This window comes from Lycium ferocissimum, chromosome 4, assembly GCF_029784015.1.
Source record: "Lycium ferocissimum isolate CSIRO_LF1 chromosome 4, AGI_CSIRO_Lferr_CH_V1, whole genome shotgun sequence".
In the NCBI taxonomy this organism is placed as follows: Eukaryota; Viridiplantae; Streptophyta; class Magnoliopsida; order Solanales; family Solanaceae; genus Lycium; species Lycium ferocissimum.
The window spans coordinates 46192061-46219726 of NC_081345.1; the positions used below are offsets into that span (position 1 = coordinate 46192061).

Consider the following 27666-nt stretch of genomic DNA (forward strand, 5'->3'; position numbering starts at 1 on the left):
AATATAGATTAGTGTAAATGGAATCGCTTCTAATATCATATCAAAAAAACCGAATTGAAAAAACCAAAACCAAAACCGAAAGAACCGAACCGAACCGAACTAGTTGGGTTCGGTGTTCAGTGTCCACCTTCAAAAAATCAAAACTGAAATAGCTGAACCGAAGTTTGATAAAATCGAACCGAAGAACCAAACGCCCACCACTAAATTCTAGTGATAGTTTTCAGTCCATTAAACTTGTCAGGATATCTCATTTATACACTCGAACTAAGGTTGTTTCAAAAACACCTCCACTCCTAATAAAGTGTTCCAATTAGATATTTTCGGTTCAAATTTTGAAAAAACTTTTGCCCGTGTTTTCATTTGTTTATTACATAGTTAAGTTACCACATAAAATATGTCATATGTCTGGGATCTTATTACTTACTAAGGCGAATGCATATAATTAAAAAGAGATGACATGTTTTATGTGATTAACCTAACTACCTAATAGACGAATGAGAATACAAACAAGAAAATTTAAAATTTGAACCGAAAATGTCTAATTGAAACGCTTTATTAATAGTTGAGGTATTAAATTGGAACAAGGCTTAGTTTCAACATCTAAATATCGAAATATCCTGGCATGTTGGGTTGACCGTGTACTAAGCCTATTTTTTCTCTCCAAAGCATGATCATGTCCTAACCCTTTCGCCCTAGTTCCTAACACACACACACCAAAAAAGAAAAGCCCCTCTTCAAACACCCTCCTTGTTTTTCTGTTCTTTTTTATTATTTTCTTCATTTTGTTTATATTGTAGTAAGTTTCAAAGAAACTGATTAAATTTTAAAGATATTCACAAAAATGACTATTATATTATGGCAAAAAATAATAAAAAAATGAAATATCTTTATACTACTATAATAATGTTCGGTTGAAATATGTGTTTGAAAGCTAACTGCTCTTTCCTCCGCTTGTTCTACACAAATATTGGCAGAAGTGAAACACATTGTAGCACCCCAAAAAAAATTCATAATTTTAAAACAGTGAAAATACATAAATTGTTGTAAATATTAACTTAATGAATGTCCATTTATTTAATTGGACACCAAGAATACTTGGTCACCAAGAATTCTTGGCCCCCAAGGTGTTATTTTAGTTGCTTGGCCACCAAGCTGTCATTTTCCTCCTATAAGTGGGAGTTTCAATTGTGGAATATAAAATAGAAAATGAAATCTCTCTTAAGTTAAAGGTTGAATAATATATAAGTCTCTTTCTATATACTTGTCTTTGGTGTATTCACTCAATAGCTTTTATTTTATAACATGTTATCAGCACGAGACTTTGTCATCTCGAGCAAATACTTTGAAAGCCTCGAAGGTATTGACTTTCTTTTTCTTAATTAATGGCAAATCTTTCTAAACGTGAATTTGCTGCCTTGGATATATCTAGCAAAAGCTACCTGTCTTGGGTTCTTGATGCCGAAATTCATCTTGATGCGATGGGTCTGGCAGATACCATCAAAGATAAAAATCAGGCATCGAATCAAGACCGTGCCAAGGCAATGATATTCCTCTGCCATCATCTTGATGAGATCTTGAAAGCGAATATCTCACTGTTAAAGATCCTCTTATGCTGTGGAATAATTTAAAAGATGGATATGACCACCTGAAGATGGTCGTGCTTCCACAAGCACGTTTTGATTGGATCCATTTGAGGCTACAAGATTTTAAATCTATATATGTGAGTATAATTCTGCCATGTTTAGAATTATTTCTCAGTTAAAATTATATGGTGAAAATATCACTTATCATGATATGCTGGAGAAAACATTCTTCACTTTCCCTGCCTCGAGTATGCTCCTGCAGCAACAATACCGAGAAATGAGATTCAAGAAATATTCTGAACTAAATTCACATCTTCTAGTGGCTGAACAACATAATGAACTATTAATGAAAAATCATGAAAATCGACCTACTAGTACTGTCTCATTCCCTGAAGTGAATGAGGCAAACTTTCACCATTCTAGGCATGGAAAAGGTCGTGGCCCCAGTCGTGGTCATGGCCATGGTCGGGGAAGAAATTTTAATCATGATAGCCGTCTTACACCAAATAATACCCTTCACCATCAGCAGTGTAAAAAGAAGGATGAAAAACATGAAGTTGTGAAAAAGAAAAATTCAGAAAATAGACGCTACCGATGTGGAGGAAAGAGGCACTGGTCACGTACCTGTCGTACGCCAAAGCATCTAGTTGAGCTTTATCAAGCTTCCCTCAAAAAGGCAGAAAAGAATGCTGAAGCAAATTTTATTTCTGAAGATAATGTTGAGCCCATGCATCTAGATGTGACAAATTTTTTTGAGCTCCCTGAAGGAAAAGTAGATCATCTGATCGGTGATGGATCTTTAATATCTTAGATATTTTCATCCATGTTGTTTGTATAGCTAATATAGTTTTGTTAAATAAAGTTTGTGTAATGCTTTGTTTAATAATAATATCTACTTTATTGTTCACTTTGTCTATTCTTTCATTTTGAAGAATATATGGAAATTCCTCAAATTTTGTTTGGATCAATGACCAATCATGAAGATATTTGTGTGATTGATAGTGGAATGATGCATGCCATATTCTAAAATGATAAAAAAAATTCTCACTTGCTTAGGAAAAAGGGAAATATTAGTACAATTTTTGGCAATTCGAAATTGATTGAAGGCTCCGGATGAGCTACTATGTTTCTGCCTAAGGGACAAAACTTGTTGTAGAAGATGCATTATTCTCTTCTGAATCCCCAAGAAACTTGTTAAGTTTCAAAGATATCCGCCGTAATGGGTATCACGTTGAGACATTAAATGAAATAAATAATGAATATCTTGGCATTACAAAGAATGTCTCCGGCCAAAAATATGATTTGGAGAAATTACCAACTTTGTCTTCTGGCCTGTATTATGCAGAAATTAGTACATTTGAAGCACACTCGATCGTAAACCAGAAGTTTAATTATTCAAGTACTTTTGTGCTTTGGCATGACCGAATAGGTCACCCAGGATCAATAATGATGAGACGAATTATTGAAAATTCAAATGGGCATCCACTTAAGAACTTGAAGATTCTTGAAAGTGGAGAATTTTCATGTGCCTCTTGTTATCAAGGTAAATTGATAGCTAAGCCATCACCAATGAAAGTTGGCATTGAATTGTCTGCCTTTCTAGAGCGTATACATGGGGATATATGTGGACCTATTCATCCACCTTGTGGGTTATTCAGATATTTTATGGTCCTAATAGACGCATCTTCAAGATGGTCTCATGTGTTCCTCTTATCGTCGCGCAACCTGGCGTTTGCGAAACTATTGGCACAAATAATACGCTTAAGGGCACAGTTCCCAGATTATCCCATTAAGGCTATACGCCTCGATAATGTCGGAGAATTTACATCTCTTGCTTTTGATGATTATTGTTTATCAGTTGGGATAAAGTTGAACATCTTGTAGCTCATGTTCATACCCAAAATGGCCTTGCTGAGTCATTTATTAAACACCTACAATTGATAGCAAGACCACTACTTATGAAAACACGGTTGCCCACTACCATTTGGGGTCATGCTGTTTTACATGCAGCATCTCTTATTCGTCTCAGACCGACTCATTATAAGTAGGAAATGAGAGAAATGAAACTGTGAGCTACAAGGCACGCCTTATTGCACAAGGATTCTCTCAAAGACCCGGTATCGACTACGAAGAAACATATTCAGCCGTTATGGATGGCATAACATTTCGATATCTCATCAGTTTAGTTGTACATGAAAACCTTGAAATACATCTGATGGATGTGGTTACAACTTACCTTTATGGCTCACTTGACAATGAAATTTATATGAAAATTCCTGAAGGATTTAAATTGCACAAGCAATTCATTCAAAGTCTCGGGAGATGTATTCAATCAGATTACAAAGATCATTATATGGTTTAAAACAATCAGGGCGCATATGGTATAATCACCTCAGTGAGTACTTGATAAATGACGGTTATATAAATGATGCCATTTGTCCATGTGTTTTTATTAAGAAAACAAAATCAGAATTTGTTATACTTGCTGTTTATGTTGATGACATAAACCTAATTGGAACTCTAGAAGAGCTCTAAAAGGCGATTGAATATTTGAAGAAAGAATTTGAGATGAAAGATCTCATAAAAACAAAACTCTGTCTTGGTTTGCAGATTGAACATTTAGCAGACGGGAACTTTATCCATCAATCTGCTTATACCAAAAAAGTATTAAAACGATTTTGCATGGACACTGTGCTTCCGTTAAGTACTCCAATGGTTATTCGCTCACTTGAAACGAGTAAGGATCCATTCTGACCTCAAGAAGAAAATGAAGAGCTTCTGGGTCCTGAAGTACCATATCTTAGTGCAATTGGTGCACTTATGTATCTTGTTAATGCTATAAGACCTGACATAGCGTTCTCTATTAATTTGATAGGAAGATATAGCTCTTCTCCTGCACGAAGACATTGGAACGAAATTAAGTATATATTGCGATATCTGAAGGGAACTATCGATATGGGTCTGTTTTATTCTAAGAATGGTAGTGCAGATCTTGTTGGTTATGCAGATGCATGTTATTATCTGATCCACATACAACTCGATCTCAAACATGTTATCTGTTTACATGCGGAGGTACTGCTATATCGTGGCGATCTACAAAGCAGTCAATTGTTGATACTTCTTCGAATCATGCTGAGATAATAGCTATTCATGAAGCAAGTAGAAAATGTGTGTGGTTGAGATCAGTGATACATTTCATCAGAGAAAGATGCGGCTTAAAGTGTGATATAAAAATACCCACAGTATTATATGAAAACAATGCTACATGTATAGCTCAATTAAAAGGAGATAGAACGAAACACATTTCACCAAAGTTATTCCTCATACATGATTTCCAGAAGAATTGTGATATTAATATGCAACAAATTCATTGAAGTGACAATGCTGCAGATTTGTTCACCAAATCTTTGCCAACTTCAACTCTTGAAGAGATGATATTCAAGATTGGAATGCGAAAACTCCGACATCTGAAGTTTGGTCTTCGTCGGGGGGAGTAAAATACGCGTTGTACTCCTTTTTCCCTAACCAAAATTTTGTCCCATTGAATTTTTCTGGTAAGGTTTTTAATGAGGCAGCTCTCAAAGTGTATTACTATATATGTGTACTTTTTTTCCTTCATTAGGAATATTTCTCATAGGGTTTTTCCTAATAAGATTTTAACGAGGCAATCATCTATTAATGGACATCCAAGGGGGAGTGTTGTAAATATTAACTTAATGAATGTCCATTTATTTACTTAGACACCAAGAATTCTTGGCCCCCAAGGTGTTATTTTAGTGGCTTGGCCACCAAGCTGTCATTTTCCTCCTATAAATAGGAGTTCAATTGTGGAATATAAAACAGACAATGAAATCTCTCTTAAGTTAAAGGTTGAATAATATATTAGTCTCTTTCTATATACTTTTTTTTTGGTGTATTTACTTTGTAGCCTTTATTTTATAACATAAATCTACATATCTTAAGTTTTGACGTTATTAAAATAATGAACTACGGCCGAGGAATATAATAATGTGAAGAACCAAGGTTGTAAATGGATGAAATAGAAGTGAGGTATCATTGGTGAAACCTAAGGGGTCGTTACCTAAGGGGTCGTTACCTAAGGGGTCGCTCGGTTGGGAAACAAGTTATCATTACATATCCTGGGATTAGTTATTCTTAAAGCGGATTAGTTATTCCACCCTCCCAAAGGAATAAAATAACACTACAATCCTGGGATAACTAATCCTGGGATAACTAATCCTGGGATTAGTTATACCGCTATTTTATCTCAACTAAACGTGGGATAAACTCATCTCAAATTTAATCCCGGGATTATTTATCCCTTATCCCTCGTACCAAACGAGCCCCTAAGAGATACACCTAAGTTTGAAAGGGATACCAATGAAACGTAAAGAGATGTGGCTGAGTTTGAAATGTGATCACTAGTAAAACCTAAAAAGTATGGCTATGTTTGAAATAGGATATCACATGTGAAACTTAAGAAATTTGGCAAATTTTTGAATTTTTTTAAATTGTGACTTCCACCGTGGACACAATATATCTGGAGATGTGTGATTTTTCTTTAACTCAACTAAGTAGGATATACTAAATGATACATAATAAAACACATTTACCAAATGGATATTGAGAATCCATTATAGCCAATTTGACTAGACTAGAGTTGAAGCATTAGTAATTGAACCTTTTAAATCATTTAATTTAAGAATTTAAATATTATATTCACATAGCATATGTAATCGCTATTAGATTTTGTTGGAATGAAAAACACCATTGACAACAAACACAAAAACAAACAGAAGATGAAGATGAAAGAAGAGGGAAAAGTTCAAACACAAGAAAGGTTTTCGGTTGATGAAACCAAAGATAAGAAAATGCTATGCTACGTGGCTGCATCACAAGACATCACACAAATGTGATTGATTTTTATCAACCGTTGGATTGAGTTATTGTGGACCATTAGATGAATTTAGTACAGCTGGAATTGGTTATTTCTCTCACATGTTCTGCACATGAGAGAATATTTGGGATGTTGATATTTAGATAATGTTAGAAAATACACAATCAAATTAGGACAAGAGCACAGTCTAGATTGGAGGCTATTTTTTTTTCTTTTATTGTTTTGTACAAATTCAGTTGTATATATACATGAACAGTGCAATGAGAAAAGAAAATTTTCCATATCAATCTTCTTCAATTCTTTCATGGTATCAGAGCATTGAGCTTGATCCAAATCCTTTCTCTTCATCTGCTGCAGATTCTTCAGAGGTAGAAAATGTCTGGAACTGTTGAACCTGCTCAGCCAGTGTTGGAAAAGCAATCACCATTGATCATACTCATCCCTATTACTTGGGATCTATGATTGACCTGGAATGACCCTAGTCAACACATTGTTTGATGGAAAAGGGTATCTAGGTTGGAGGATGTCTGTTTTACTATCTCTTTCAGCCAAAAAGAAGCTTGGATTCATAAATAGAGGTTGCAAATCTCCAGATCCAAGTGCAGCAGAGTATGAACAATGGAACTGCTGCAATGATATGATGATTAGCTGGATTTTGAATGCATTGTCAAAGGATATAGCTAACAGTGTAATGTCCTCCACAACTGCTAAGGGTTTGTCGGACAGTTTGGATCAAAGGTTTGGCAAATATAATGGTGTCAAACTTTATCACCTGCAAAAGGAACTCTCTATTTAAGTACAAGGAAATAGTGACATAGTTGGATACTTCACTAAGATGAAAAGAATCTGGGATGAATTGGACTTACTAAATGTCATTATATGTTGTTCATGTGTGTGTACTTGTGAAGGCAAAGATAAACTCACAAAATCTTTGGAAGATCAAAGGGTAATTCAATTTTTGATAGGGTTAAATGATGTATACACACAGGCAAGGGGAAACATTCTTATGATGAATCCCTTGCCCAAAGATCAATGTTGTTTATTCTCTCTTATTACAAGATGAGAATCAGAGAGAAGTGTATGCAAATGCACAATTCTCTATTGATTCTGCATCTTTCATGGCAATGGGTCAAGGTAAGTTTGGAAATAATTAGTTGATGGCTGAGTTTGTAGCTTTTATGGCAACTGGGTAAGGGAGAAATGCTCAAAAATTCAAATTTCAGCCACAAAGAGGAAGAGATATCAATAGAAAATTTAACAATTCAGGACAGAGGTTTGTCAAGCCACAACAAAAATTCAAAGGAAAGAAAAAGTATAATCCCAATGTCTCATGTACTTATTGTGGAAAGACAGGCCATGTCATGGATGACTGTTACAAACTGATAGGTATTCCTCAAGATTTTAAGTTCACAAAAGGTCAAGATCAGCCTAGGGCAAATGGAATAATATCAACAGAAGAGGATGGTGGAAAAATGACACAATATGTGGAGGGTAAAGAGAATGATATCAATCAGCAGTACACCAAGGAGGAAATAGCAGAGATAATGCATTTGTACAAACAGGCAAAGCTGGCACAGAAAGATATTAATGCAAATACAGTAGCTGGTACTATTTTAAAATATTCAGGTTCATGTTTTGCTAGTCTAACATCAAGCACCTGGATCATAGATTCAGGTGCTTCAGAACACATGTGTTATAATCCTGATTCTTTCATGTTTCTGATTCCTCTTCCTGTACCTTTGGACATTAGTCTACCTAATTCTTTCAAGGTAAGTGTTACCCATACATGAAGTATATCCATTCTTTCAGGTTTTGTTTTAACTAATGTCCTTCATGTCCTAGATTTTAAGTACAATATTTTGCCTGTGCATAAGTTCTGTGTACAGTTCACATGTGATATCTTATTTACATATAGTAGTTGTCTATTGCAGGGCCTTTCAATGATGAGTCCACAAGCTTTTGGTGAAGTAAAAGAAGGACTTTATTTGTTGGAGCCTTCTAGTCCTAAGTCTAAGTGTTTATTTACTACTACTGTTGTTTCAATTCCAAAAGGAAGTAATTCCATTCAAGAGTCTGTTTCAGTTCCTAGTTCTGTACATGTCAATGCTATCCCTAATGTAAAACTTTGGCATGTAAGATTGGGACATCTTCCATTTTCAGCAATGAAACATTTATATTTCCGTCATTGTGTTTCAAATTCTAATTTTGTATGTGATGTGTGTCCTAAAGCCAAGCAAACTAGGCTTCCTTTTCGTATCAGTACTATCAAATTTAAAGGCATTTTTGATCTTATTTATGTTGACACTTGGGGCTCTTATAAATCAAATAGATACAATGGTTATAAATATTTCCTCACTACAGTAGATGACTATAGTAGAGGAACATGGGCTTTTCTTTTCACCACTAAGAGCAATGCTTTTCCAGTTCTTAAAAGTTTCTTCTCTATGGTTGAAAGACAATTTAAGGTAAGGGTTAATGATCAGATAATGCTTTGAAGCTATGTAAAGGAACACAAGAAGCTGCTTATTTGGCATCAGAAGGAATTCTACATCAGGTATCTTGTATTGCTACCCCTCAACAAAATGGAATTGTTGAGAGGAAGCACAGACACCTCTTGGAAATTGCTAGAAGTTTAATGTTTTAGTCACATCTGCCTATTTCTTACTGGGGAGAATCCATTTTAACTGCTACACACATTATAAATAGGTTGCCATCTAGTGTTCTTCAAGGGAAAACACCATATGAAATGTTGTTTTATCATCAACCTAGTTATGATCATTTGAGAAATTTTGGATGCTTTTGCTATGCATCCACTTTGGCACAGGGTAGGACTAATTTTGATGCAAGGGCTAAGGCATGTGTCCTTCTAGGATATCCTTTACAACAAAAGGGATACAAATTGCTAGAACTAGACAAAAAGAAAATCATTATATCAAGAGATGTTGTTTTCCATGAGGATTATTACCCTTTTTCAGGGTCAGAACCTACATATGTCCCTATGTTTCCCAATTTTAATTCACAATCAGATATTGTCCCTCCATTCCTTGATGATATGCCTACACCATCAGGCATCTCACCTGTAACGACCCGATTGGTCGTTATAGTACTATTGACCCTTTTACCCCTGTTGACCCTTTCCCGAGGTCATCGGGCGAGTTTTAGTGTGACTTTTGGAAGTTTGAGCATTAAAGTGAGATATGTTTGCCTCAAAGTTGACTTTTGGGTAAGCGGACCTTTTTCAAAATTTCGTCATTTCTGAGAGATCCGGATGACCGTTTATGACTTGGTAGGATGTTCGGTTTGGGTCCCAAGGCACTTGGGAGTAGGGCTGAACACGAAAAATCGAAAAATCGAACCAAACCAATAACCAAACTGAACCGGAAAAAAAAATCGAAATTTATTTGGTTTGGTTTTTAAATTTAAAAACCGACTATATTTGGTTTGGTTTTGGTTTCAAGTCTAAAAAATCGAAAAAAACCGAACCAAACCGACTTTATATATACATATTTTAAAAATTAAATTTTTATATATATGTGTATGTATTTTAATTTTTTTTATGAAAACATTACAATTTATATTATGTTTTTATACTCTTGGGCCATGCTTTTGAATTAAACTAATTGCTCTATTGTTCTTGGCAATACTACCAATTTATTTTGTGCTTGCTCTACTGTTCTTGGCAATACTACCCATTGCTAAGAATAAGTATGCTCCTGAGTTTAGTTTCGTGGGTGATCGTTCTTGGCAATACTATTTCGGATGAGTTTAAATTTAGATAGTGACTACAATGTATTTTAAAAAATCGACAAAAACCGAAAAAACCAACAAAAACCGAATAGTAAAAACCGATATAGTTTGGTTTGGTTTTGTTTGAAAATTTGAATAACCGACTCAATTGGTTTGGTTATTTTTTAAATAAAAACCGATCCATTTGGGAGTGTTTTGGGACTTGGGTTAGAAACTTAGCTTTAGGCCATTGGGGGTTGACTTGGTCAAATAGACCTCCGCTGGAAATTTCAAGGCCACGGATGAGTTCGTAATGCATTTTTATGTGTGTTTACATGTTTGTTTTGTATCTGTGGGGCCTCGGGTGATAGTCGTATTTCGGGTTGAAACTTGTCAAAAACCAGAATTTTCTGGGGTCTGGTGTCAAGCTGCAGCGGCACCAGACTCGCAGTAGCGGTCCCGCTGTAGCGAGGGACCGACCGATGTAGCGGGTAAGGAGGACCGTGGTGAGTCGCCCCAGCGGACAGATATTCGCTGAGGCGGACTCGTTATAGCGTTTTGGGAGCCGCCGTAGCAAATGTGGTCCAGATGTTGGTATTGGTCAAATGATCATAATTAGGTAAGAAAATGCTATGCGATGTGGCGGACTCGCTATAGCGTTTTCAGTCGATGAAACCAAAGATAAGAAAATGTTATGCTACGTGGCTTCATCACAAGACATCACACAAATGTGATTGATTTTTATCAACCGTTGGATTGAGTTATTATGGACCATTGGATGAATTTAGTATAGCTGGAATTGGTTATTTCTCTCACGTGTTCTGCACATGAAAGAATATTTGGGATGTTGATATTTTGATATTGTTAGAAAATACACAATCAGATTAGGACAAGTGTAGAATCTAGATTAGAGGCTATTTTATTTTCTTTTATTATTTTGTACAAATTCAGTTGTATATATACATGAACAATGCAATGAGAAATACACAGAGAAAATGTTCCATGTCAATCTTCTTCAAATTCTTTTAGATTTTTTATACACTATCATACTTTTTTCCTATTTTCAGGTCTTGAACCCGTTATCAGGTTGTGATATATACAAGGGCGTATGTAGAGTATTATATTTACGGGTTCGGACGAATTTAATAGCTTCTCTTAGACCTTTTATTTCTATTAGAAAATACATTAAATACATACAAATATTTAATTGCGAACATAGTAATTAAGATGAGCTATGAGTTTGATGACAATTCAAAACTTATAAATTTCAAATCCTAGCTCCCCATACATACTCGCAGGGATGGAGCTACCCATGCCCCAGGGGTGTCAAGCGACACCCCTTCGCCGGAAAATTACGTTGTATAGATAGGTGAAATTTTGGTTTTATAGGTATATATATAGTGCTGACACCTCTTGATACAAGCTGAAGGTTTAGCTCAGTGGTTAAGGGGTTGCAAAAATTTCCTAAGGTCTCGTGTTCAATCCTAGGTTGTGACAATATCTATATTTTTTGACTCCCCTTATTAGGGCTGGGCATAAATACCGAAAACCGGACCAAACCGAATTAATTCGATTCTTCGCTTTCGGTTTTTCGGTTCGGTTACGATTCTTTTTTTTAATTAAGAATTCGGTGTTCGGTTATGGGACTTCGGTTCTTCGGTTCTTCGGTACTTCGGTGTAACCGAACTTTTACTATATGAGTAAAACAAATTATAAATAGGGAAAATGACCTAATAATACCACCTAACACACTATATTACAAAATATAAGGGTATTTTTCCTTATTTACAAAACATAATAACTTAATTACAAATCATATCAGATCTGGAAATTTAAAAGCCCATTCTTCCCTTGACCTTTTCACAAGCGCCACCCTTCCTTTGCCCTTTTCCTAGCCGCCACCCTTCCCTTCCCCTTCTCCCCCTTCTACTCAACCTCTGCTTCAGATCTAAGAAATACAACAGGTGCCTATGTTCAGCTATGTTAGAACCTTGACAAAGATAATCGCAAGATGAAGGAAATATAGTTTTTAACTGGAATTCAAATGTCGGAAGTGGCAGCAATAGAGTTTTCCAAAGAAGAATGTTTTAATTATTACCGATAGTTGCTCTTTTTCTGATTCATTGATTGAATCTTCAACATCTATTATCTTCTTGACCCGTTTCATTCAATTACTCAAAAAATTGAGATTCTTTAACGCCGAAGGTTCTTCCTTTTCTGCTTATATATAAATTTCTAAACGACTAAAACGCCTCATAGCAAATATTGGACTTTAACATAAGCACTTTCAGTACTATAAGGATTCCTTGTAAACTGACTTGTTTATGCGGACCTTCAACCTGTTGCATCTCTTTTTATTTGTTGTAGTTATATTAAATTTCAGTCGAATTTCAAAGTGAGATTCAAAATTGTATCAAATTTATATGAATATTGTATGAAAGTTGTATAAAATGTTGTTATAGTTGTATTAAATTTTCAAAAACGTAACATGAACTTTATACAAAATTTTATACAACTATATACATATTTCACACTGTTTTTATACCGTTTTCATATACAAAAAATGTGATAATTCTAAGCCTTGAGCGAAATATACATATTTCATATATAAAATTTTGAGTGAAATTTTTAAGCCTTGGGTGAGATATACATATTTCATACAATTTTCATACAGTTTTCATACACAATATTGAGCGAAATTTTTTAGGCTTGAACGAGATATACACATTTCATACAGTTTTCACACACAAAATCTTGAGCGAAAATTTTAAGCCTTGAGTGAAAATTTTCGTATATGTTTTGTAAGAAATCTATCATTATGTTTTGTAAACTGAAAAGTATCATCGTATTTTGTAAATATACCCTATTTATGTATATATACGTCATTCTCCCTAAATAAATACCCAGGACCACTTACTTTAGGCCCAAAAAATTATCATCCAACCCAAGGTCCCAAGCCCAAGCCCAAGTCTAGGCTGATTGAGTTATTTCTTGAGTTGAATTCTTGCTGCCGATAGATGATTTCTTACTGCTAATGTCGGCTGCTACCTATTTGCTCGTTAATTAGAGGCTGGTTGCAGGCGTTATTTGGATGGCCTTTGTGACTGTTTGCTTGCTGGCCTTACTTGGATGAAGTTTGCGCTCTACTGGTTATATGGTAGAGGCATTTTAAAACATCTTATCTAAAATTCTAAATATGTTAGACGGCAGCAGCAGTACTCTAGCCTCTTTGGCCCTTGCAAATGGTAAGGGAAACCATAGACTCTACATTGCAGCAGCAGCACTTCTCAATGAGGCCGGTACCAAAAAACCGAACCGAACCGAACCGAACTAATTCGGTTCGGTGTTAGGTGCACACTTTCAGAAAACCGAAAACCGAAGAATCGAACCGAATCGAAGTTTGAAAAAACCGTACCGAAGAACCGAACGCCCACTCGACCCTTATTATGAATCTTGGCTCCGCCACTGCATACTCGCCCAACTGTTTTTAATTTGTTATTTGTAGATCCTTGTTGAATCTTAATTATTGGCTCTTGTTAAATACTCACATTTTAACACGTGTTCCACAGAATAGGACCACTAAAAATGAAACAAACTAAAAGAAATTTGAAATTTTATTATTGAAGTGGATTCTTTTGTTCGAAAAAAGAAAATAGATTCTTTTGAATACTGAGTTTTTCTTACTTGTTGAGAGTGGACCACTGATACATATTAATTTTGTTTTCATCTTACTTGTTGAGAGTGGACCACTGATACATATTAATTTTGTTTTCATCTTATATATTATTCCCTTTTTAGAATCTTTGTGTTTTGTTCATCACTCGTTCGAGATATCTCGTGACCAAAGAAAGTACAGGGATTAACGTACATGAAAAGTTCAAATAACCATGCATGAATTAGGGAGTTATGATAATATTATTTAGTTGAACTTGAAAAATAAATATTTGTAGTTGAAGTTAGTAGAGTACTTGAACATAAATTTCACTTGAGAAACAAATTTCGGAGATTTCTCATATAAGTTAGAATTTTCATTAAAATACTCCGCAAATGACTAATATTTCACTAGCATTTTAACTATTGAAGTTTAAAACTTGCGAGTATTAATGGCCAAACCAATTATCTGCTAATATATATGGAAGTTAGTATTTGCAAAATTATATTGAAATAATAGCTATTGTCAAATGCAATGGCAGAACCCCAGAATTCTCGGAGTAAAAAATATAAAGAAGTAAACAAATGGTAAGGGGATTCACATATATTGTGTGTGTGTATGTGTGTGTGTGTATATATATATATATATAAAATAATAATAAAAAAGATATTTTACCTACCTACACAGTGTAATTTTCAAACGAATGAGTTATATATATATAATAATAAAAAAAATATTTTATCTACCTACACAGTGTAATTTTCAAACGAATGGGTCTCAATTGACACCCACTGGACGAGGCTGGCTCACCACTGATCGAACGGGGATTCTCCGTCACACAAATTCACCCAACTTATTTAGATCTAGATACAATCTAAAAAACATTGATTTTACGCTATATGTTTCCTCTGTAAATAGTTCCTTATTATGGCAACCTTCTTTTTACATGTTTAACATATGTTCCACAGAATAGGACCACAAAAAATGAAACAAAGTAAAAGAAATTTGAAATTTTATTGTTGGAGTGGGATCTTCTACATATTGGGTTTGTTTTTAGGGATTATTTTATGAATATCCTAGCAGAATAAAATATTTATTCGCCTGTATTCTCATTTACAAAATTTAGAATTACACTGCAACATTATGTATTTTGTATACCTTTGGAGTATCCAATTCACATTTTGTAATCATTAACAATACAAATAGTTGGATCACACTGTTATTAAGGCATACAACATGAAAACTGTATGTCCCGAAAGTATACAACGTACCTGCTAGATATTTTGTCAAACAACACAAACCAGTGTGATTTCACAAGCTGTGTGATTCGACCACAAACAACACAAACAACACAAACCAAATGCGATTTCACAGGGGGCGTAGAGATTCACACCGACCTTACCCCTACCTTTGTGTGATAAAGAGGTTGTTTGCCTATTTCCGGTAAACCCTTGGCTCAAAAGAAAAGTAACAGGACACAAGCTTGTAAGAAATGAGACAGTAAAATAGCAAGATACAAAATAAATGTGGTAACAGCTAGTAATACACATCAAAGAATAAGAAACTACAAAATAACTAAATACTACTGCTAAAATGGAAGGAGGAAAGTGTTGGGGATTGTCCTGAATTTCCTACCTTATTTGAATTTTATCATAATTGTGTTTTACTTCAAAAAAGATTTCTTGGTAAAAAAGGTTTTCTTTGTGGAAAAAGACTTCCATATTTGAATAATCCTTTCCTGGAGGAGAAGTTTTAGTCTTCTATAAATAGAAGATTTATTTTTCTCATTCACAACACAATAAAGATCCACAATGTTGTCGTTTAGAGAATTTTGTTTAGGGGCAGATTTTTCTCCCAATAGTTTTTATGCTTTTATATTAGTTTTCATATGTAGATCAATTGATCAAACCATATAGTTAGAATATTTTGCCTCTTTTAGTATGTTTTTCTTTGGTGTCCGATTTATCGTCGATCAAGGCTTGCAATTATTAGCTTCCGCATGACGTCCTATTATTTCGATCCCAACAGAGAGGAAGATATTTTGTAAAACAAAAATAAGTATTACTTGTGGTTGAACATTGGATCTCCATCACACAAATTCGCACAACCTATCTAGATATAATCTAAAATACATTGATTTTATGCTATATGTTCCCTCTATAAATAGTTCCTCATGACAACCTTCTTTTCACATCAACCAAAATAACAAGATCATATAAATAACTCACTATTCCTATAGTGCAAACTGCAAACTCTCTCCCAATGGCAATGAAAGTTGTTGTGGTGTTGTTCCTTGCAATGCTTGTATTCTTGGGCCATAATGCTATGGCACAACAACGTGACCCAGTATGTGCAGCATTTTGTGTACTAAGGTGCCAAAAAAGGCCAGTGTGCCTAACTAGGTGCCTTGCAGGATGCATTATAAGTGCAAACATAGACGAATCAGTTGATACTGTCGCTGAAACTCGAAACCGTGTTTGTAATGTTGGATGTTCTCTTGGCCATTGTTCCAAATTTCTGGTCCAATATGGTAACTACGCTTTGCTACTTGTTTTTTTGCGATCGGAGTTTAACATATTCTGACGTTTTCATTTTATTTTTTGTGATATATAGACAAAGACAGCTTAATAAAATTGGTGACCTAAAGCCAAACATTAACGTAAGACACCTTAAACATATACTTCATTATTTATAGACTTAGGACAATATAAGTACCTCTCCTTTTGATACTTGTTACCTTGGTCATTGTTCCTAATTTCTCATCCAATATGGTAATGCTTGCTATTTTATTATTTGTGATATATAAGCACGGGTGGCTCAATAAAATTGGTGACCTAATAAAACACCTTAAACATTAATTATTTATAGACTTAAGACAATATAATTAGTATTTCTCCTTTTAATATTTGTTTTTTTCCGAGACAGAATGGTAACATGATTTTCTAACTTCTTCTTCTTCTTCTTCTTCTTTTTTTTTTTTTTTTTTTTTAATTTTCTGTGATGTATAGTATAGTAGAGTTGCTTTTCTGTTATAAAAAATAGTTTTATGATTTGAATAAACAGAACGCTGAACGACCATCGGTATAATTAAAGTGCTCCACATGAACACACACGCTTAAGGTGCAATTTTGTTGTAATGTTATAGGGAGTTTAATTTAAGTTCTCTGCTACTTCTGTCATCTCATTTTATGTGCTTAGTTTGATTGAGAACAGAATTTGAAAAAGTAAGAGAGACTGTTGAATCTTGCAGTCTTAAACTAATATGTGTATTTATGTATCAAAAATGTCATTTGAATCTTGTGGTCCTAAAAGTGTAGTGTGTGATATTAAAGTTAAAGTTACTAAATATAGAAAGTTACATTCTTATTTAAACAGACTAATAAAAAAAAATAAGGCACATAAATTAATTAAGAGGGAGCGATGCTGATTAATTTTCTGGTTGATTTTGCAGATAATGAGAAATTTGGAAGTTGCATGACAAGCTGCAGTGAGAACTATTGCATTGGCAGTGCTCTAGAGAAAGCTTAGGAAGAAGCATTAGATTGCTCTAATGAATAAGTAAAATTTGTGCCACAAAGTATGTGTCTATGACACTATGTACTATTACTAAATACTTTTGTGGTTGTAATTTCCTTAATTATGTAATTGTTCTGCATGCTGCTGTACTGAATAAAACTCCAGTACTTCCTATTAAGCACGAGAGAATTTACTTCTTAATAGATCCTTTTAGTTTACTCAATATTCATGACATTCTAACATTCTTTTAATAGATAAAAATGGTATATGCTAACAAGAAAATCACGACATAAGTCAAACTTGATCAATGTGATATATATACTAAAAAAGGGAAAGCTTGTGCTCTTCACGTGTCCAATCGCACTGCCAAAAATAATAATTTTGATCGCGACATTGCTTATTTCTTTTTCTATTAAGCTTGTGCTTTTGAACGAATGATATATGACGACAATTGAATGAAATTTGTAATGTACAGTAATTCTTAATTATCATAGATCGTAGTAGTGCTCTAGGGGATTTAGGTATTCAAATTTGTTTCCGGTGAGAAATTCATGATCGACGATAATGTAGATACAGAGAAAACAAAAGTGAACAATAAGCCTTTAACTTCACCAAATCTCGTACACATCGTATTGAACATAGTCTTGTCGGCGACTAAACTTATGGGCTACAGATTTGAGACTTGGGCCTATTAATTAATTTGGGCTCCTTGAAGCGGCAGGTTTGATTTTCCGCATTTAGAATATTCATTCAATACCAAGATCCAAATTCAAATCAGCACATTTCTATTTACCATATACCGCACTACATAGGAAAAATGACACCTTGTATAGTTATCTTCTAGATTCTTCTAGGCATCTTATGAGCTGTACATAATTGATTAGTTGATTAGGCACTTTTACATATTAGCACTGTAGTTTCATATATTAGCATTGTAGTCCTTAGTATTAACATTGTAGTCCTTAGTCTAGTTGTATAAATACGTTACACAATGTACAGTTTTGAGCAGAGAAATATAGAAGAAAATTTTCCAATCTTGGATCCTTTTTAATTCTGTCATGGTATCAGAGCGGTTTTAAGGGAAATTTTTCAAGGTTTCTCTCTAATTTTCTCTCTCTTTTCAACAATCTTCGTCTTCTTTTCCAGAATTTTTTCTTCGAATATGTCTGGAACTGAACTTTCTCTTACATCTGCTTCATCTGGTGAGAATTCCAGTGAAGTTGTAGTACCTCCCTCTCACCCATGTTACTTAACACCTTTAGATTCACCTGGAAACAACCTGATAAATGTTAGTTTTGACGGATCTGGTTGTGGAAACTGGCCATAACCGGAAAAGGGGAGTTCTCATCTCTCTATCAGCAAAAAATAAGCTGGTTTTTCTTAATGGCAAAGCTGAAATACTAATGAATATAAATTATTCATGTATTTTCATATATATAAATTAGTATTCTTAAATAAAAACATGAATAAATATATTCAATTCTCCTATATTTTCTAACAAATCTTGCAGGAAGAAGAATGCATGAAAACCGAGAAAAAGAGAGAAAGAAGCTAAAATCAAGGGAGAAAGATGCATCCATGACAAATTCATGAAAGACTACACAAGGGCAATAAAGACAAAGTCATGGAATTCCTCACCAAGGTCTTTGAAGTTCTCACCAAGCTTAAATGATATATTTTCCATGTCAAATTCTCACCAAAGCCTCATGATATATTGAATTCATCATGATAAATTGAAAACCGTTTTGGAACATCTTGAAAACCGTTTTGGAAGATGTTAGACATTCGTAGGAATTTTCCTATGAATATGGACATGTTGTAAGAGAAATGATCCACTTTGTATCTAATGAAAGAGGACACAAGGACTGGTATACGGGTCTCTCTTGGCTCTTTCTTGTAGTAAAAAGTATTTTCTTAGTCTTTTAAATTTCTTTTTAGTTTTTCTTACTCCATAATGGAGTAATCTTTTTCTGTTGGGATAGTTGATGAAGCTTGGTTTATTATAGTATTATCTCAGTTTTAATACATTCTTGATTTGAATTTTTCAATTTATATTTCAAACTATGCTAGAATGATAATTTTAATTAATTATTATCACGTCTACATATTTTATCTCTAAGTTATTCTTATATTAATTTTGTAATTCTCGCGGAGCAAAATTAATATATAATAACCAATGAGTAAAACAGAAGAGTGAGAGTAATTTTTAGTATTATTATTTCAAATCTTTATCTTATTTCTTTCAATCCTAATTCTCACAGAAGGATTGACTCAAATAAGTTTATTGATTTAAATGTTCTTTATTTTATTTCTTTCAGTCCCAATTCTCACGGAGGGATTGAATCAAATAACTTTATTGATTTAAAGGCTAATCGCAAGAGGTCTTTACTCCTACAACACAATTCAAGTAAGAAAAGTATTTTGATTTAATCGTCACTAGTAATAAATCAATTATTTGACATAACCTCATGGAGTGTTAATTAGTTCTTTATTTCTTAATGAGAAAAATATAATTGAATTAGCAATAAGCAATTATTCTTTAGAGAAATACATGTGAAAACTGAGATTTTATTATAACAATTTTATCAAGTGAATTCAACGATTTCCAACTCTATTTTAGATATAAATCTTCTGGAAGTAGTTTGTTTTAATTAAGTAATTTATAATTCCAAAATCACCTTTCATCAATTTGATTCTCTCAAATAGTAACAAAGATAATACAAGTCTGTAGCATAGGTGGTTCCAATCTCGGTCGAACGATATCTTAAACTTTACTATAATTTGACAAAGTACGAGTAGAAAAACCTATACACATTGGCCTCGTCAAATACCAAAGGAAGACTCACCATTGTTTGAACAGTGGCAAAGGTACAATGATATGGTGATTGCTTGGCTACTCAACTCTCTTAGCAAAGACGTCTCTGAAAGTTTAATCTGTTGTTTAACGTACGACAGATCTGTGGAATGAATTACAAGAGAGGCATGGACAACCAGATGGGGCAAAACTTTTTGAATTACAAAGGGAACTGAACAACATATCACAAGGTAGCAGTGATGTAGCTAGTTATTTTAACAAACTAAAAAAATTATGGGATCAGGTGAAAATTCTTAATACCTTCATGACTTGTACTTGTGATTGTAAGTGTGGAGCAAAAACACACAATCACAAGATGAATGAAGATATGAAATTGGTTCAATTTTTGATGGGATTAAATAAAGCTTACTCAGGCTGTAGAGGGAACATCTTAATGATGAAGCCACTTCCCTCTATTAGTCAAGCTTATTCCATTATTTTACATGATGAATCACAAAGGGAAGTTCATGCTGGGAATCTAGTTATACCAGATTCAGCAGCTTTCAATGTAGCAAAATGGAGTCAACAAAGGAACAATAATGTAGCCAACAGAACACCACCAAAACAAGAAATTTTGGGTTAAGAAACAACCTATTTTGCACCTATTGCAAAAGGACTAACCATGTAAGAGAGAAATGTTACAGGTTGATAGGTTACCCACAGGATTTCAAATTCACCAACAAGCCAAAGAGACCTCAGTACAATGCTAAGGCAAATGCAACAACTACAGAAAAGGGTGAACCTACAGTGCAGAATGTTGAGGAAAACAAGATTTCTGCTATACTGAGTTCCCAAGGATACACCAAAGATCAGTGTGATCATCTGATTCAGATGTTCCACACTGTACATTCTGAAAATTTGAAGAGTGTTAAGAATTCAAATGGAAATCAATTTGCTAACATGGCTGGTATCTCAATCATTTCCTGTTTTTATTCCCTTTTATTCAATCCTTGGATCATAGATTCAGGGGCAACCCAGCATATGACTTTTGAAAAAGAATTACTACATAATTTAAAGTTTCTTTCTACTCCTATTACTATCACTCTACCAAATTCCTACAAGGTTACAGTTAACCACATAGCAACGGCTTCTTTGACTCCCAATTTGGAAGTGCAAAATGTTCTATATGGCCTTCTTTGAAACATAATTTGCTCTATGCTAATCAACTTTGTAAACAAACTAAATGTGGAGTTTTATTTACTGAGGATGCTTGCTTTCTGTAGGACCTTCTTCTCAAGAAGAATCAGATTTTTAGTGAAGCTGCAGGACTTTATCTACTGAGAAGTGACATATCCAGTTCCTCATCTATCAAGACTAATCAGTTTTCTAATGACCAGTATAATTTTCCTTTACCTAAGCCACATGCTCAGTCCAAGTATGAGAAATCTAGTGATCAGTCTGTTCTAGCTTTCCCTAAGAAACATGCTCAGTCCAAGCATGTAGAGTCTAGTGAAGAGTCTTTGTTTAGTGTTTTTGAGAAAACTTTGAGTCTTGATATTTGTATTGAATCTTACATGAATGCAAAAGACAATGTTTCTGAAATTTTTGATTCAAATAAATTTTGGCATTATAGACTTGGACATTTACCTCTTAGTTCTATGAAATACATTAAGGAAATTTCAATTCAACATCACAACAAGCATGAATTCCCCTGTGACATTTTCCATATGGCAAGACAGTGCAAACTTCCATTCCCAAATAGCCAAATAACCACTAGAGATCCTTTTCACATGATCCATATAGACACTTGGGGGGCTTATAAGACCCAGACATATAGAGGAGAAAAATATTTTTTAACAATTGTAGATGACTACACTAGAACAACTTGGACTTTTCTCATCTCCACTAAATCAAATGCCTTTCCTATTTTAAAATCATTTTTGGCCTATGTAGAAAAACAATTTTCCATGAAAGTTAAAATCATCAGATCTGACAATGCCTATGAATTAGGATCTGGATCTATACCCACTGTCGATCCCTAGCACTAGTGGAGGCCGTGACTACTAAGTTCCCTGTTAGAGCTGTTCGTTGAGATTCAGGTTGAGCTCCATGGCTTCTGGATGGCTTCGGATTTCTCCTTATCTTCATTTCACTGTCTTTCTTATTTTCAGACAGCTTATGATGTATTAGACTCTTATTACTCTTAGTTGGTCCTTGAATTATGGTGACATATGATTTTGGGGGTTTAATTGTAATAATTATTTAGTATTTTATTCGAGATTTATTATTTCTTCTCTTCACAAGGTATTTTGCACCAAACCGCTTGTGTAGATACCCCACAACAAAATGGGGTAGCTGAGTGGAAACACAAGCACCTTCTAGAGATATGTAAGGCCCTTTTATATCTATCACACCTTCTAAACAAGTAATGGGGAAAAGCTTTGCTCACAACCACTCATTTGATAAATATTTTCCCTTCTAATGTTCTTGGGTACTTAAGTCCATATGAAAACTGTTTGGAAAAAGTCCTGATTACTCTCATCTCAAACCCTTTGGAAGTTTATGTTTTGTTTCTACTCTTTCAGCCAATAAGGATAAATTGGCACCAAGAGTTATTCCAGGAGTATTTAGGTTTTCCTTTTGGTAAGAAGGGATTCAAAGTCCTAAGTTTACAGTCCAGGGAAGTCATAATTAGTAAGAATGTCAAATTTTTTGAATCTATATTTCCTTTTACCAAATCAGTTCCTATGTAAACAGAGTGTTTCCTGGTTTTTTCAGTCTGAAGAACCTCTGGTTCTTCCTCCTTCCATATCCTCACCATCAATTTCTCCAAATTCATCACCTCATACTCCTTCTACTTCCTCTACAGATCCCTCTATTGATCTTGTCCTTATTATAAAATCATCTCCTATATCCAATCCACCAATTCCTACCTCTAGTCCTCCCATTCCCTCTCCTACTGACCAAACTCATATGGATATGTTGCCTCAGGGACAAAAACTGCAGAGATCAACCGGATAATCTATTTTCCCTTCACATTTATCTAATTTTATTTGTGGTAATGCTAATTCTCTTTTATCTCCTTATCCACCTGAATTTCCTCTACACTCATTTTCTTACTCTTTACTCAGCCAGCACAACCAAGTTATTACTGACTCTCTTGATTAGATTAAGGAACCCTATTCTTACCAGCAGGCAGTTGTTCATGAGGGTTGGAGAGCAGCCATGAATAACGAGTTAGAGGCTCTTCAGTCTAACTCCACTTGGGAGGTTGTCCCTCTACCACCCGAGAAGAGGGCACTACCCTGCAAATGGGTATACAAAGTTAAGTTGAAATCATATGGGAGTTTAGAGGGACTGAAAGCCAGACTCGTAGTGAGGGGGAACATACAAAGAGAAGGACTTGACTACACCGAAACTTACTCACCTGTTATTAAGATGGCTACCATTCGATGTATAGTAAGCATTGCAGTCAAGTGTCAATGGCCTTTGTACCAGCTTGATGTCAATAACGCATTTCTTCACGGAGATCTTAGTGAAGAGGTATTTATGTGTTTTCCACCTGGTTTGACTCCATCTCATCCTTCTCATGTATGTCGTCTCTGCAAGTCCCTTTATGGTCTCAAGTAGGCTTCTTGTCAGTGGTATGCCCGACTTTCAGCAGCTTTGGGTACACGAGGTTTCTCTTCCTCGTTGAATGATTATTCCCTATTTCACAAGTCCACAAGCACACTTGTAACTATCGTTGCAGTCTATGTCGATGATATCTTATTAACAGGCAATAATGAAACAGAGATAATACATGTGAAACATTTTCTTAACTCATAATTCAAGATTAAAGATTTAGGTTATGCAAGTTATTTTCATGGAATGGAACTGTTGCAAATACCTGAAGGTGTTCTCATCACACAACAAAAATTTGCTCGAGATGTTATTGCTGAACATCTTGACCTTGGTCTTCAAAATGCCACCACTCCTCTTGACCCTACGATCAAACTCACCATTGATTCTGGTGATCCTCTTTCTAACCCAACCATATACCGATGTCTTTTGGGACAATTGAATTTTTTGACCTATTCACGCCCAGACTTGTCCTATACTGTCTAAGCTTTGAGCCAATATATGCAATCTCCTCGGACAGGTCATCTTCAAGCTGCATATCACACCGCCGTTATATCCGTTCCAACCCAGAACTTGGTCTCTTCATGAACTCTGATCCCTCTCTTAAACTTTTGGGGTTTTGTGATGCAGACTGGGCGTCTTGCTCCGATACTCGTCGATCTGTTAGCGGTTTTTATCTCAGTTTGGTTGGATATCCCGTTTCTTGGAAATCCAAGAAACAAACGGTCGTTTCTCTTTCCTCCGCTGAGGCGGAGTACAGATCTATGCACTGTCTTGTGGAAGAAATTTCATGGATAGTTCGTCTCTTGTCAGACCTTGGTGTGTCGCCTTCTCTTCCGATTTATTTACACTAGGACAACTAAGCCGCCATTCATATTGCTAAAAATCCAGTCTTTCATGAACGAACTAAGCACATCGAACTCGATTGCCACTTCATTCGTGAAAAACTGGTCTAAGGGCTCATCTCGTTGAATTTCGTCCCAACTTCATCTCAAATAGCCGACCTTTTTGCAAAGGCGTTGGCTGGTCCTCTTCTTGGCATTTTACAAGCAAGTTAGGAGTCCGATCACCGGACTCCTACTTGAGGGGGATGTTTTCGGTGAGAAATTCATGATCGACGATAATGTAGATACAGAGAAAACAAAAGTGAATAAGAAGCCTTTGACTTTACCAAAGTCTCGTACACATCGTATTGAACATAGTCTTATCTGTGACTAAACTTATGGGCTACAGATTTGAGACTTGGGCCTATTAATTATTTTGGGCTTCTTGACAGTTTGGACTTATTGACTTTTCCAGATGATTCTATGCAGCCCAAGTATCCAAATTCAAATCAGCACACTTCTATTTACCATATACCGCACTACATAGGAACAATGACACCTTGTATAGTTATCTTCTAGATTCTTCTAGGCATCTTATGAGCTGTATATAATTGATTAGTTTGTTAGGCACTTTTACATATTAGCACTGTAGTTTCATATATTATCATTGTAGTCCTTATTATTAACATTGTAGTCCTTAGTCTAGTTGTATAAATACGTTACACAATGTACAGTTTTGAGCAGAGAAATATAGAAGAAAATTTTCCCATCTCGTATCCTTTTTAATTCTATCAGAATTATAGCATTTTCCAGTTGTGCACTTGAATGATATAAAATATGTCACGTCCTATAATTGTACACATTAACATCAATTGAAACAGGTCTAAGATTGTACGACTTATTAATCTAATGAGTATAATCCAATAACGTTTTCCTAGATGCTTTCTCATGAAAATAGTAGGTTAGCATCTACCAATTTTTTGTTTGCCCAAATTAAATACCCCTGCCACCTCATTAAAATAGGGATATTTAATTACTTTTAGTCTTTTACCTATATTCTCCGATTTCCCTACTACTATATGTTCCATTGGCTCTATGTAAAAACCTCTGGCGGGAACTATTCTGCAACTCTTTATTGTCTGAACCTTTTTTCAACTCAAACCTTCTTCATCCCTTAAAATTAAGATAAGAATGATATATTTCTTTGTGAACAAATTATTTTTAATGTTAGAGGAAAACAAAGAAAATTAGTGTTGGTAGGATAAATGAGAACTTGTAGTTTGAAAGCTCCACATTACCAAGTGGAAAGTTTCTTTGTGAAGTAATATTAATATTTGGGAAAAGGGTCAAATTTACCCTCCAAGTATGGTTTATAGTTTAAATTTTCCCTCCGTCAAAGTTTGGGATCAAATTTGATCTCCCCATTAGGATACTTGACAAATTTTCCCTTATATGGATGGAAGTCTGACTTGGACTCTACAACACAAAAAAATTAACCACGTAGGCTCCCAAACCCAGTTCTCTTTTTAACCCGTTTCCCAATCCCAATTCACTTAACCCGTCTCCACAACCCGGTGCTATGCTACTGGTGCTATGATAAATGGGGTTACTCATAGACAAGGAACTCTTCTTGCGTATTATAAATGAACAATTCGACATTTTTTATTGCTTCTACCTTTTGATTTCACAGACGACATAATATCTTGGCATCATGTATAGCATCATGTATATATGACGAGTTTACCTTCCCATTTCTTCTCTAACATACCCTACCCAGAAATGCACGGCTTCATCAACCGTTTTGTAATACTTGCTAGTGATAGGCACTCTATTTGGTCCTATAAAACATTATCCCAAAAGCTCAACAAACATTTAACTGATTTGCCACATTTCAATTGAAAATATTCAGTAATCTATGTTATAATAAAGGCATAGGTAAATAGATGTCTTGGTCAATCTAAATATGCCATATTCACTACATGTCTAAATATGCCATATTCACTACATTTTCATGTTGATACTAATTAGCAAAATGAAAAAAGATGTTCCAAGACTACAAATTGATAACAATTTATAAACCAACTGATGACCCTGTTCGATGGAGAACAATATCATTGATTGCCCTTCTGTTCTCTCTTGAGTTCCCCCTCTTTCTAAAATAAAATGAACTAGGGTTGTGGAAACGGGTTAAGAGAATTGGGATTGGGAAACGGGTTACAAGTTAAAAAGAGAATTGGGTTTGGGAGTCTACGTGGATCTGACATGGCTAATTTTTTTGTGTTGTGGAGTCCAAGTCAGACTTCCATCCATATAAGGGCAAATTTATCAAGTATCCTAACGGGGAGGGCAAATTTAATCCCAAACTTTGACGGAGGAAAAATTTAAACTATAAACCATACTTGGAGGGTAAATTTGACCCTTTTCCTATTAATATTTTAACCAAAAAAAAAAAGTAATATTTATATTTACTTTTAGCAAAAAATAAATAAATTTCATTCTTTTTCAAGTAGAGTTAAAGAAGATCCAAAAAAGTTAACAAATTTTAAAAGGTAAAAGAATATATTTTATATTTTTTTTTAAAAGTCACGTGAACAAAAAAAATCAATGTTGTAGCGCATGTGACTCACTCCAATCAGGTGAGATTGGTTAGGAGCGTAGAAGCTGTATAAATGCCAAGGCCAAGAGGTAATTGGATTAGGCAAATTCTAGGTATGCACTACTATGTTCATGTACTATATATAATTACATGAGGTTGTGTACACAATATATGATTAGGTGTCCGAGACTCACTGGCTCAACTAATCGGAATTCACACTGCATAAGGCCCATTGAAAGGTGGAACTGCTCCCTATCCGAACTTTTTTCATTAATCTCATTATGGATCAAATCCGAAAATTTGATTGATGGTGGAGAAATCTTATTCATCCTGTCATAATTCTCGATGATAAAAACTAACATCTAGCCCATTCACGAGTTGTGATAGCCCAAGTGTTTTTGTTATTTATAGGTCCTTCTTCAATATTAATTATTAGCTCTTGTTAGATACACTAACA

The 27666-nt window shown here is 34.7% G+C and overlaps 3 protein-coding genes across 3 annotated transcripts; all 3 read left to right on the forward strand.

Moving 5' to 3' along the window:
* The first annotated feature begins 1382 nt into the window (after positions 1 to 1382).
* LOC132054109 (uncharacterized) lies at positions 1383 to 2394 on the forward strand. Its single transcript, XM_059446172.1, has 2 exons — positions 1383 to 1594; positions 1746 to 2394. The coding sequence occupies exons 1-2, from the start codon at positions 1383 to 1385 to the stop codon at positions 2392 to 2394; spliced, it is 861 nt and encodes a 286-aa protein (XP_059302155.1).
* A 13655-nt stretch (positions 2395 to 16049) lies between these two features.
* On the forward strand, positions 16050 to 17552 carry LOC132054782 (uncharacterized). The gene is made up of 2 exons (XM_059446755.1): positions 16050 to 16388; positions 17310 to 17552. Exons 1-2 carry the CDS (start codon positions 16121 to 16123, stop codon positions 17384 to 17386), a joined length of 345 nt encoding a protein of 114 aa, XP_059302738.1. The 5' UTR covers positions 16050 to 16120; the 3' UTR covers positions 17387 to 17552.
* A 2695-nt stretch (positions 17553 to 20247) lies between these two features.
* Positions 20248 to 23189, forward strand: LOC132054110 (uncharacterized). Its single transcript, XM_059446173.1, has 3 exons — positions 20248 to 21135; positions 21452 to 21898; positions 22947 to 23189. The coding sequence occupies exons 1-3, from the start codon at positions 21109 to 21111 to the stop codon at positions 23187 to 23189; spliced, it is 717 nt and encodes a 238-aa protein (XP_059302156.1). The 5' UTR covers positions 20248 to 21108.
* The last annotated feature ends 4477 nt before the right edge of the window (positions 23190 to 27666 follow it).

Coding starts and splice junctions, on each gene's coding strand:
- LOC132054110 (XM_059446173.1), top strand. CDS start 21,109: ATGGAAATCAATTTGCTAACATGGCTG. Junction 21,136..21,451: donor TCAATTTGCTAACATGGCTG/GTATCTCAATCA, acceptor TGCTTTCTGTAG/GACCTTCTTCTCAAGAAGAA. Junction 21,899..22,946: donor CCTGTGACATTTTCCATATG/GCAAGACAGTGC, acceptor TGGTTTTTTCAG/TCTGAAGAACCTCTGGTTCT.
- LOC132054782 (XM_059446755.1), top strand. CDS start 16,121: ATGGCAATGAAAGTTGTTGTGGTGTTGTTCCTTGCAATGCTTGTATTC. Junction 16,389..17,309: donor CAAATTTCTGGTCCAATATG/GTAACTACGCTT, acceptor TTGATTTTGCAG/ATAATGAGAAATTTGGAAGT.
- LOC132054109 (XM_059446172.1), top strand. CDS start 1,383: ATGGCAAATCTTTCTAAACGTGAATTTGCTGCCTTGGATATATCTAGC. Junction 1,595..1,745: donor TTGAAAGCGAATATCTCACT/GTTAAAGATCCT, acceptor TGCCATGTTTAG/AATTATTTCTCAGTTAAAAT.